Below are 12,699 nucleotides of genomic sequence, written 5' to 3'. Positions count from 1 at the left end.
ATGTTGACATATGTTTTCTTCTTTGCATGATATAGCTTTAGCTTGCATTTTTGGATGGCACAGCAAACTGTGTTGACAGTTTCTAGAAGTGTTCATCAGCCGATGAGGTTTCTACAGATTCTCTTAATCTTTTGATGATATCAAGTACTATCGATAGTGGGACATTCAAAGTCTTCAAAATTTTACATTGAGAAACATTTTCCTAAAACTGTGTCACAATTTTAGGTCGCAGTTTGTCGTATATTGTTGGACCTCTATCTTCACTTCTGAGAGACTCTGCCTCTCCAAAATGCCCGTTTTATCCACAGTCATGTTACTGACCTGTAGCCAATTAATCTAATTAGTTGCAAAACGCTCCTCCAGCTGTTTTTCCACTAGTACCAATTACTTTTCCAGCCTTTTGTTGCCCAGTCCTCACTTTTTGAGATGTGTTGCTGCCATCAAAATCAAATGAGCTGATATTTTTCATGGGATAGTAAAATGTCTCAATTTCAACATTTGATGACATTTGTGTTATACTGTGAATAAAATACGGGTTTTTGAGATTTGCAAGTTGTTGCTTTTTTTTTTAAAGTGGGGGTATTATGCCTTTTTTCAAAGCTTTACACCATCTCTCTGATACACATGTAGTAGCTTCACATGGTTTACAGCTCAAAAAACTCCTCATGTTTCTCACACTGGTGTCCTCAAGAAAACCCTTATTTTAACCTCCGTCTGAAACGCTTTGTTTTCACTGCTGTCTTTTTATTTGCTGCAGATTTGGTGTTAGCCCTACATCTACCTGGAAGGAACTCTCAAAAAGTGGGTCATGCTTTGGTAGCAATGCTAAACGTTATGCATTAGTTTTACTTAGTCTTTCCAATCCCCTTGTCATTACTTTAGGTCCCTGCTCGACTATGGACTCCACTTTGGGAATCACAAGATAATGTTAGGCCAAGAAGAGAATATCTGGGTTGAACTTACCAATTTTTAAAACAATGGGTATGTTTAATGGTGTATTTATAATTTGAAAACTGATATTCTTTAGTGCAATGACGTTTAATGACCAGTGTTTACATACATTTTTAAATTGATTTTATTGTGTATAAATATTACAGCCCAATTATAACTGGTAAATGTATTAAATAGGCAAAAATGATGACTGACTTTGTGCGTATTTGTCATTGCTTCTGTTTCAGATCCTGAGGGATTTATGAACAATGTCAAGCTCCCTCTGAAGACCTGAGTCCCTTCACTGCCTCTTAAAGCTTAATGCTCCCTGACTGAGTGGCACAGCGAGACCCACACACCCTCTCTCTATGTGCCTCAGATAATGCTAAGAACAACCTCTCAATTCCAGCTCTCCTGCTCGCCTAATGTGCCCTCCCTCCTCAACCACATGCACACGGCCATTTCCATTCAATGAGACGGCAGCGTAAACGTGGGAGGTGGTAATGGAAAACACTAACATTGTTCCTAATGGTTTCCCATCCCAGGAGAGTTTTAAAACATATGTAAATTTATGTAAACCCAACAGAAACATATATTTACAATAGCACAGGGTAATCACAATATGACGACATGGTGCGCTGGCCTTGTAGATGGAGGCGCCATGTGTCATTAGTCTCCTTTATCTCTTTTCTACTTCATGTTATGGCATCGATGCAACAATCACTTAATATAAGAATAAAATATTGTCTGTGCTGATCCGAAGCACGGAGTCGGAGAAGTGGAGGAAAAAGAAGCAGTGGAAATGAGGTGGATGCCTTAAAGATGCAACACTTTTAGATGTTGACAACAAGAAAAAGTCAGCTGTACAGACTTTAAAATCTGTAACTATCATATCAAAAACAGTAAATCAAAAAAAATTTCACTGTTGTAGACCTGGATGAACAGATGAAGGATCCTGAGGATCAATTCTTACCTGTTCATGATGTGTTTTTGTTGACTTAACCTTAGTGCAAAAAATCTTACCATTTCTTTTGAAACATGATCCACCACTGGTTTGTCTTTGTGCAGTCTGTTAGTTTATTTCATTCTTAAACAGGAAAGGGAAAGCTTTTCAGTTCTAGTCAATACAAGTACATGAGTGAGGTTCTCCATATATGCAATTTTTAACATTTAGTGCCACTTTGACTTATTACATTTTTCAGAGGCAGTAAGTTTTTCTTTATGCTTCAGTACCATACAGTGTGCCATTATAAATGATTAATAGCAGAGAGACTTTCTGGGTATCAAACAATTTAAAGAAATGTTTAAATCTTGGAGGCATTTCAACTTTAAAATAAAAATAAACAAAAAGTAAAAGAAAATATAAACTGTCTCAATCAGTAAAATGACCAACAGCTGTTTTTATTATGACCCTAAAAGCTAGTAAGCTTAAAAGTCTTAGTATCATACATGTATTACAATAAAAATGTCAAATCTTAAGCTTTTCAAATTTTCTTCTGCCTTTTCTCGAGCAAATAAAGATTAAATATTATTCTTCTCACATTTAATCTATTTTAATGTGATTTACATTTTTTCTGTGTTGTGTTTATTATCTACCTAAAATATAACCTCACTTAAATTCCTCCCTTAAGTATTGATTGTTTTTACATTCACACTATTTTAAATCACAAGCTTGAACCTGATGCTGCTGGAGTGCTCATTCCCACCTGTGGCCTCCAGGCCTTACTTTTTGCTCTGTTTGACCAGCTTTTCCACCTCCTTCATGAAGCGCAGACAAAGCTCATCCTGCCACGGCAGGGCGACACACTGCACCGCTGCGGGCAGACCCTCGGCTCCATTCACGGCCTGCACAGAAACACAGGATCCAGCCATCAACAGTAGGCAGTCAGAACAAGCACAGTCTTCTGCCTCCACCTACTGACCAACTGTGGAACTACTCCTTCATTAGTCTGAAAATACTCGGAATAAGAAGAGAACAGGAAAGTCAGATAATAGAGCCAACTACTACTTAATGAAGTAAAGAGGGGGAAAGTAATGTTAGTATACAGAATTTCTAAATAGGCCCAGAGGGCCAAATGTTTCTGGACAGGTATCTGTATGAATGTATGCATCAAAATTTGTTAGAATCTAAAAAATAGACAGAGACGAGCACAAAGAAAGGCAGAGCAACTTTATAAATGTACCAGAGAATAAAAGAGTGCTTATCTGAGAATCAAACTGATTTTTCTTTTGTTTTTCTGAAAAGAAATGCTTTCCACATAGCATCTCATTCATAAACTCTTACAGGCATGTACACAAAAAACTCAATGACAGCAAATCACTGATACAGGTTGTGCATGTTGCTTTTTATCTTTTTCTTTCAGTGTTTGTGTCAGATTGAAAATTAGGAGGGTCTGAAGCCTTTAGCCTGAATGAGCCAAGGGGTACTGTTACGAAAAGTGTTTTATTTTTTTTCCCAATAACTTGTATACTGATATTTCCTATAAAAATATTTACTACACAAAGGACAAAAAAAGGTTACCATAAATAATGAAAAGTGTGTTACTGTCAAGAGTCTGACCTTTAAATACGTCTCTCAACATTTTAAATTACTTAAAAAAATAGTTACAATTCACTTGCATTTGATCTTGTTCATACGACCACTCCAAAAAAAGTGTTAACATTTCCCATAACTGATAACATTTTTGGTGAATTGGAGGACAAAACAGACAATCTAGAGATGAGACTGAACAGGGACAAAAGAAAATTCAGAGTCAATGTTTGACGGTGGATTTCTTCCGTCAGTGTCTGCTACATCCCCATGGTGCATTAGTGGCCATTAAAGAGTTTTTGGTTTCATTATCATTAAGATTTTATTTATAAGAATACTAACCACCTAAATCTACTTTTTTTTCACCATCTGTTTGATAAATTTCAAAGTTAGCGGCAGTGGTAACTGCCAATCAGTCATGTTAATTGCTTCACATGTGTGGTCCTTACTCATTTAGTGTGCACATGTGTGTAGCCTATTTACATACTGATCTGTAGTGTAGTAGAACTTAGTGAGAAAACTAAGAGCACTTTTTATAATTTGCTTTATTGTGACCATCAAAATCATTTCCACCAACTCAGCCAGGAGAGATTAGTCTTGAACTAATAATCGGTCAGAATAGGCTAGGACATAGGATTTAGCTGAGTTGTATAGTATCACTTCTTCTCACATTTACCTGTTTGAAACTTCTGTCCCAGACATCTCGATAAATGCCCTTATAGTGCTTTAGTTCCTCTTCATCCTCCACAGTCACCGTGGAAACAGGAACAACCCCCGCAGGAAAGTTGAGGACATTGAAGAGCATCGTGTAAGTGCAAAGCTCTGGAAGGAGAGAAAAAGAAATGTGTCTTCCACTGCACTAGCCTGGGTACATGAGTAATAAGATTACTATTCTTATCATTGGTTTGATGATGGTGATGGTCCTCACAAACTGAGTGACCATGCAACTACTCTGAAGGAGTTACAAGCTTCAGCAGCTGAGATGAAGTGGAGAGAGCCACTGTTGAAGAAAACACATATTAAATCTCAACTAGAGTTTGCCAAAAGGCATGTGGGAGACTGTGAGGTCAAGTAGAAGAAAGTTCTTTGGTCTAAAGAGACCAAAATGGTGCTTTTTGGCCATCAGACGAGACACTATGTTTGGCTGACACCTAACACTGCACATCCCCACAAACACAGCATCTCTATTGTGAAGAACAGCAGTGGTAGCATCATGCTGTGGGGATGCTTCTTAGCACTTAGCCCTGTAAGGCTTGTAAAGGTACAGGATAAAATGAATGCGTCAAAATAGCTGAAAATCCTGGAGTACAATCTTATTCAGTTTGCAAAAGAACTACAGCTTGGGAGACCTCAATCCAATAGAGGATTTGTGGCTGGACTTGAAAAGGGCTGTTAACAACTGATCCTCATGCAACCCGATAGAGCTTTCGTAGTTTTGCAAAGAAGAATGGAGTAAAATTGAAGTGTCCAGATGTGCAAGCCTTATTTTATCTTACATATTTTTGTTTAATTGACATTACATCCAAAGGGATGAATACATTTCATGGGCACTGTTTATCTTACCCCCTTCAGAGATCACTGAGTATGCGCATTTACATTTACTATATTTAAGTGTTTACGGTAACATACGGGTATTCTTGCAGCAGTAGTGGAAGTTGAAGGCTGGTCCAATCACAGGGTAAAGTAGGACATCAATGTCGCTTTTTCTCCAATCTTCTATCGTTTTGTTGATGTATTCCTGATGGGAAACACAAGAATTCACTGTACATATTAATTTAATCAAAACCATCACTGGCTGACAGCTAAAGCTCAATAACTGCAACACTATAAACCTGACAATTCACAAACATGCTTCAAAGAGACAACGTATGCTTGCTATATGGGTCAGAGTTTAATGTGCATCATGGAGTTTTGGGTCTGTGTCTGTTTGACAGGGGTGGAGATAAGCAACACAAACATCAGTACCTCTTACTGTTGGGGGCATGTTTTAGGGCTTCAGCAACTTTTTGTTTTTCCAACTCAGTTCTGGCTCTAATTTCTCATTTAAACTATCAGTATTTTGTATCTTATCTTGCCAGCTGACTTTGCCAAGAATTGATTGGCTATTGTTGTGTCTTACATGGTAAAAATAGCTCACTGGCAAACTGAAAAATTTCATCACAGGCTATACATTCAAACAACTTTGTATAGTTGAGAAGGCATGTTTACATAACTGCATCTTTATCTGCAATTTCGTAAATGTTTGTCTCTTCACTAATCTTTGGCTGATGGCTTTAACAGTACCTCAACAGCTACATGCTGCTTCCACAGATCTGCAATAGATCTAAAAGAAGACAGAGTAAGAGTTAGTGAGTGTGGGTATTTTGATCATTGTATGCATGTATTAGTAATTAAACATACAATATATGCTGACAATTATAAGATTACTTTCTTACCCAACACCACAGAAAGCACTGAGCATGGCAGAGGTACGAGGAGACTGCAAAAGACAAAAACACATTATGTAATGAATAACATGGCTCTGTCAAAGATCTACCAAGGTTACTTTTACAAACCAATAAATGAGGAGCAATCATATTTTAGAGTCTCTCTATGTGCATATGTGTGTGTTACAGAGACAGAGACCTCACCAATGGCCTGAGGAGGAATGAGAGGGTTTTCCGCACCCATACAGGGACATGTATGGTGATAAACTGTGGTCTGATACTAGGATCCAGGGGGCTGTCCTTCCTAAAACAAATTAGACATTGACATTAGAGAGAACGGCCTTTCATTTATGAAGACTGTTATGTGTCTTTTTCTTGTTAGTATAACGGAGTTTGGTGCTAAAATCGGCATAAAAACATTAACTTAATACTGATGCTAACATGCTTATGTGAAGCAGGTTTGTTCACCTTGTTCTTCATCTTTATTAAACATTTGCTAATTAGCATTTCACAGACAAACTTAGGGATTTCAAGTGATGCACCAGCATACTGGATAAATGCGTTGATAGAGCATAAGGAAAATTTAATGATCCAAAATAAATATTGACCCAGAGTTAGCATGAACGCTGTTAACTCAGAGCAGAATGAATGCTGGTCCAAAACAAATGATTTGAAGAAGGCCAAGCTAGTAATAATTCAAAGATAAAATACTTAAAATTCTCTGATTCATCCTAACACACAATTTTTCAAACATATATGGTTGCTGTATTGATTGAATCTCAAAGGGAACTCCATCTTACATTTTTTGAGCAAAGGAAAAAGCACCGTCTGCAGCAACACCCCTCATCGCCAGTTCATAGAAACTCTGTCCGACCTTCTGGAGACTGAAGGGCACCAGCTATGAAGGAACAGTTTAAGATCAAAAATGTGCAGGTCAGACAACATCTTCTGAGTACATAATATATACAGTGCTTAACAAATTTATTAGACCACTCTAACCCTAACCAAAGTAAGGTTTATGCCACAGCTGGTAATTACCAATTACCATCATTTTTTATGTTTCTGCAATGGTTAATACACCAATACGTAGGAGCTCTTTCACCCAAATGATATTTTTAATGCTAAAACATAATTATTATTGTTAACCATGAATTTTCAAATTTACTGATTTACAAAAAAAACTGAAAAAATAGTAAAACACATTAATATTCTTGATTAATATGTCAAATTATAGTTATTTACTTACATTCCTGAACAGAAAAATTAGTTTTAGTGGTTGAATGTTATGCTTGATTAATTTCTGACTTCTCAGAGAAGCCCAGTGAGCCGGCTCAAATTTGGGTGAATTCAGTTTGAAATCCCTCATTCCTGTTCAAAATGGTAAAACGTGGAGAGCTCGGATTGTGGCTCTTGCTAAAGTATTTTTTAACAAACAATGTGGCTCTTTGGCAGAATAAGGTTGAGTACCACTGGTGTTGTGTGTTCTTACAGTGTGCCCTGCTTTCTCCAACAGAGCTTTGACTTCTCTGATGGCTCGGGCCATGCTTGGAGATGGCTGAAAAAAGCCATCGCTCTCCACATAACCAATCCTGAGTGGTTTGGAGCTTTGGTATGTCTGAGGAAATGACAAATACAGACATTTTTACTACCTGACTTTAATACACTTTAGAAATTAGAAAAAAAAAAGAGTTTTAAAAGTGAAAATCCATCTGCAAGAAATCCCAAACAACAAAAAAACAACTTGAACATAATTTACCAAAACACCATAAGAACCTAGCAACACAACTCAAGACCAAGAGGACCGAAGATGTAAGAAAATGGAAGCAATTACAAGAAATAATTACAAAACCTAGAGATTAAACAAAATAGAGTGATAGTGTGGATAAAGAGATTAAAGTCATAAAGCAGCATCAAGTATAAAAAAGAGATCAAAACAGTCCCTTTGTGCCCTAATGTCTGTTCTCAAGGTTCCCAAGTGGAGAAACTATGGTTGGTACTCTCTTGGGTGCCATTCCAGTTGTCTAAACTCAGTAAAGTACCAGCTAGTGTGCCCTTCCAGTCTCCAGAGCAATCCAGAATGCACTTTGGTGTCCCCTTCTAGAGGGCAACTATGGTAAATGCCCTTCCAATGGATAAAACAATGGAAAGTGCCCTCAAGCTTCCTCTCTCTTTGAAAAAAAATGTGTTGACGTGCCCTTCCCTACCCTTAAAACGCTCCTCACAATACATTTGCCAGATCAGGATAATGGCTGCCTCAGTAGAACAATGATCCAAGATCCAGATCATCAAGATTGCAGGTGATTGAGACTCAGCTCAGGAACAGATTTGGGGAAGACAGGCTCTTGGATCTTGTGTTGCTATCACTGTAGAGGGACATTTCAGTTGACCCAAACAAGGTCTACTTCAGTTCCAGGACCCTGACTACCCCTACCCGACTTCCTTACTTGTGTATCTCTAACGAAACAAATGTTAGTTCATAATTCCTTGTCTGTTTTATTACTAAGGTGTAGTAGGTATAATCACATAATAAAAATGTTAAATCTTAACCAGGGTTTCTAACCACTTCCATTTAAAAGAACTTTTTGTGAGCTGGTGCCCCACATAAAGCAGGAGCCTTTTATCTTTTTCATCCGTTTTCAGCCCTGCCCCTCAAACATCATGAGTCAGCCACTGGCAGAAATAAAGAGGTAAAGGCCATAAAAAGAGACCAACAAAGTAAAAGAAAAGAAAATGTATAACATTATAAAGATGCTAAAGCAACAAGCATGGATTAAGGCATGACAAGAGGTGGATACAATAAATAGAGTAAAGTAATATGCAACACAGATGAAAACTGAAGGCTTAATTTGTACATTTAAACATGCTAGGGTTCTAGCTGCTTATTGTCCTGTTTTACTCCATCTATTAAGGATGATGCATTAGCAGAAATAGTGCTCTAACTCCATGATTTTTTTAAAGCATCATGAAAAATCCATAGAAATATGCTCCTTGTGTTCCCTTGCCTCACTGTTACAGGAGGGGATAAACATGTACCTCCTGTAGGGAATTTGCTCCCCTTAGTAACATAAGCCTTTGTCAGGGTTGTTAACAGAAGTTGGTTCATATGGTGACAGTGTGTACCATTGTGAAAGCTTAGGCTACGATGGAGAGAGTCCATAGAGCCTAATGTACATATAACATTCAATGCAGTAACATTATACTTCGGGGAATACAGTCATTTGCTTTTTTTTTAGATGGTGAATTAGGATGATTGTGCTGTGTACAGAGAGCAAATATGCACTCGGGCAAGTAGCTGGATAGCCAGGTTTAAAATAAATACTGGAAGCATATAGCCCCGCTCTATTTAGCAGCAAAAAATAAGAACGTCTTTTTTCTTTTTTTAAATCAGCCTACCAGAAAAAGCTAGTTGACATTTATGCCTTATTTGTTTTTATTCTGTGCAAACACTCCATGTCAGAAAAAAACACAGCACCAGCCTTACACCAACTGCTAGTGAAATTGGAAAGGGGCTTCAAGCATAAAATAATAATATACAATTCTGTGTCTGTTGAATTTGAATTTTCCCACTGAGTGGTAGATGGCCCAAGCCTACAGCCAAGCTGCCAGCAAAGACTCCAGGAAGTTACTTGTTAAGTGTGCAAAGCATCAAGAACATTATCTCAATCCACTAGAATCTGCAGAGAACACACCTGCATGTTAAAAGATGCCGGTGGAACGGTGGGGTCCAAGTGGAACATGTCATCGTTCAGCAGGGCTTGCATACACAGAGCAAGACTGTCCACATCTCTGCCCATGGGCCCAGCAGTTGCCATCACTAATTTAATGAGAAACAGGGGAAAAAATTAACACATTTTCCAGCTGACCTACATGTTAAGTACTTAAACATAAAAACATAACCGACCTGATTTTTGCCCTCCATACAGGCCAACTACACCCTGTGTACTGGCAGAGAAACAACATGCAAAGCCAACATAAAAGTGAGGTCAAAAGGACACAACAGATCATTATAATTCATTATCTGAGCAAGGCAGAGACATTTACCTTAGCCGACCTACTGTTGGTTTAAAACCACAGATCCCGCAGAATGAAGAAGGAATACGGATACTACCTCCTATATCAGTGCCTATGCCCAACACAGAGCCTCCAGCCCCTATTAAAGCCCCCTCCCCACCAGAGGAACCTCCGGAGGTCTTCTTGAGGTTGTGGGGGTTCAAAGTCTGGCCGTAGATTGGGTTGCTGCAGTCATAGCTAAGGAGACAATAAAAGGAAGCACAGATTAACTACGAGCTTAACAGCTTTAGTATCATGTAAAAAGCTTTGAGTGTCAACATCACTGCAAAACTGAACAACACTTTGTGGAGTTGGGAACAAAGTTGCACAGAGACCACATGATTGAAAACTATTTACTTCATTAGGCCTTGGGGCACGTTGGTTTTCACAAACGGAATAGCTCCTTGTTTCTTCAAAACTTCCACCAACACACTGTCCTTCTCGGCAGGCTGCTCCAAATTACAGATCACACCACAGGTGGAGTCATAATTCTTGTGTTGTAAAATAAGAAAAGACAAAGAGAGCAGTTTTAGATAAGTGCATGTCAAAGACATATATTGAACAGCATGATTCTTCTTTGGTTTACATAATAAGAAGCGCTGCATGAGTGTCACGCTGTAGTAATACATTAACTACAAGACATACCTTGTATGCAATGTTTTCTTTGATGCTGACTGGAACTCCATACAAAAGCCCCTTCTTGTTGGAGGAAATAGTTTTCAGCTGCTCAAAACTATCCAACAAGATTTCATTGCAGCAGTTCAGTTTTTTGTCTACATCCAGAGCCTGTGGTTAAAGAGTAAAAACAAGCATTTAGCAACAGGTTCATACTGAAGCTGTTTTAAACAAAATGTAAGCTATAGGTGATGGACTGTTGCAAACACTCATTCTATGTTTCTGAGAAATCATGTACAAGGGATGTCAATTTCATATATAGGTTAACACCAAATCAAAAGAGATAAGATAACATAGTGAAGTTTCAAGCTGATTACTTCCATGTTTACTTTGCCCTGCAAGCAGGTACTATCAATGGGCTGTGTAGTATTTAGTTAGTGTTGGACCTTTTCCAGGTAAGCGTAGAAGACATCCTCAGGACTTAGGGAGCCTTTCTGCAGCTGCTTGGTCAACTCAGACAGGGAGAGAGACAAGATGTTTGCAGAATTTGTCATGGGATGCTAGAAAGAAACACAGATAGGCACAAACTCACGCATTACATACATACACAGTTGACGTGCTTATTTTGTCAAACATAGCAAAGCACAGCATCTACATGAAATGAACATAGCAGGAAGCTAGTCAACTTTTGAAAATATCTCGTTAAAGTTATTTAGCATGCTAACACTGTAAGGCCACTTTCCCAGTCTTTTACACAGTGCAGATGTAAAAACAGGCCAGTAAGTCTGGTTTGACTGGTTTGACTCAGTGGTTGTTGGTCCATACAGTGAAAGGGAAAGCCAGAATCTACTCTACAACTAACTGGATAGAACTCAACGTTCAAAACCTTGAGTAACCTGGTAACCTTCCCTTAACTTGTTATTTTGACCTCTACTGCTATCTACTTAAACATTATACCAATTTATTACAGCTTACTTGAAGCTAACAGGGTTATGCTGCTTTAAGCTAATCATATAAACTCTTAATGTATGTCTTTACTACGTAGCTATCGTTAATCGTTTGAACTTCTTAACACAGAGAGAGCGATAGCTAGCATCGCCTGTTAGAGCTTACATGTTCAGGTTGTTAGGCTTTCTTGCTCTCAAAAGCTAACCGTTTTCTTCACGGGGTTGCGACACAATTTTCCCACACCTGGGATGTGTAATACTAGAAAAGAGCTAACTTTCCCCTCCCTACATCCGAGTACCACCTCTCAGGTCCCGGAGCTCTTACCGACTCCTTGTACTGCAGCACAGCCTGCTCAGCCCGCTGCAGGCTCTCGGCTTTCCGTGCTCTAACTCTCTGGACCTTCTCCTTCGTCTTTTGGTGTTTGCTTAACTTCTGCACCAGTATCACCAGCGCTCCCACACCGCATGCAGCCCCCGTAACCAGTGCGGCTGTTCCGTAGTGAGGCTCCACTTGCTGAAGTATATGTTTAAAATCCATGGCTCCTTTGGTTGTAGGCGACCTGCTCAGGGCGTAATCAGCTAATGTGACACTAGCACACCGCTGTTACGGCTCATTTGGCGAGGTGTCGGACCTTCCGGAGCTTTTAAGCCGATCAGTGGGCGCGGTTAACGTCTGTGGAGTGCGGATTCATCGTAGAGCACCTCCACGAACCAAGTACAGGTGTCGATAGCCCGTTAGCATGCTTTAGTAGGGAATACGATTTGCACAGTAGATGGCGCCAGTGCTGCTAAGACGAAGACGTTACATCATAAGATCCATTTCATTACCTAAATTACTCCACAATCCCCACTTCTCTGATAAAGCTATGCAGGAAATCTCTTTAAAATGCACGGATCAAGTCATTCTGCCTGGCTGATTTAGGAACTCTCCAGAGTATGTATTTTTCAATCAGTGACTGTCATCTAAGTAACATGCTGCTGAAGATCATGCCATCTCATGTCAAGGTCAGGCAGCAGAGTTGCTCCTAAAAAGCAACTAATACTTCCTATACTAATACTTTCCCGTATATAATTGCCTTTTAAAGTTACATGAATGTCTTCAGTGTTACTACTCACATAGGATCTGCAGTTCCTGCGATACTTTTTGTGGCAGAATTAAGCTAAGTCCTGCACCTTTTACATCTGAAACAGCCTCTTTTGA

At 38.9% G+C, this 12,699-nt stretch overlaps 1 protein-coding gene across 1 annotated transcript; it reads right to left on the bottom strand.

Annotated features, from left to right (window-relative positions):
* Positions 1-1,994: 1,994 nt before the first annotated feature.
* On the bottom strand, positions 1,995-12,241 carry LOC121511815 (vitamin D3 hydroxylase-associated protein). The gene is made up of 15 exons (XM_041790626.1): positions 11,824-12,241; positions 10,998-11,111; positions 10,582-10,722; positions 10,294-10,427; positions 9,928-10,134; positions 9,788-9,828; positions 9,576-9,700; positions 7,376-7,501; positions 6,687-6,784; positions 6,091-6,190; positions 5,896-5,939; positions 5,744-5,783; positions 5,090-5,198; positions 4,137-4,282; positions 1,995-2,775 (listed from the first exon to the last, which is right to left on the bottom strand). Exons 1-15 carry the CDS (start codon positions 12,034-12,036, stop codon positions 2,653-2,655), a joined length of 1,761 nt encoding a protein of 586 aa, XP_041646560.1. The 5' UTR covers positions 12,037-12,241; the 3' UTR covers positions 1,995-2,652.
* Between the last annotated feature and the right edge of the window lie 458 nt (positions 12,242-12,699).

The sequence above is a fragment of the Cheilinus undulatus genome, linkage group 7 (assembly GCF_018320785.1).
Source record: "Cheilinus undulatus linkage group 7, ASM1832078v1, whole genome shotgun sequence".
NCBI lineage: Eukaryota > Metazoa > Chordata > Actinopteri > Labriformes > Labridae > Cheilinus > Cheilinus undulatus.
The sequence above is the reverse complement of the archived record's forward strand: the minus strand, read 5'-3'. Positions and strand labels throughout refer to the sequence as shown.

Bases quoted from the DNA above. Each gene is read 5' to 3' on its own strand.
- LOC121511815 (XM_041790626.1), bottom strand. From the start codon at position 12,036: ATGGATTTTAAACATATACTTCAGCAAGTGGAGCCTCACTACGGAACA. The intron at 10,723-10,997 runs GTCCAACACTAA...CTTTAACCACAG, and splicing joins TCTACGCTTACCTGGAAAAG to GCTCTGGATGTAGACAAAAA. The intron at 10,135-10,293 runs GTAAATAGTTTT...TTGTCTCCTTAG, and splicing joins GTGCCCCAAGGCCTAATGAA to CTATGACTGCAGCAACCCAA.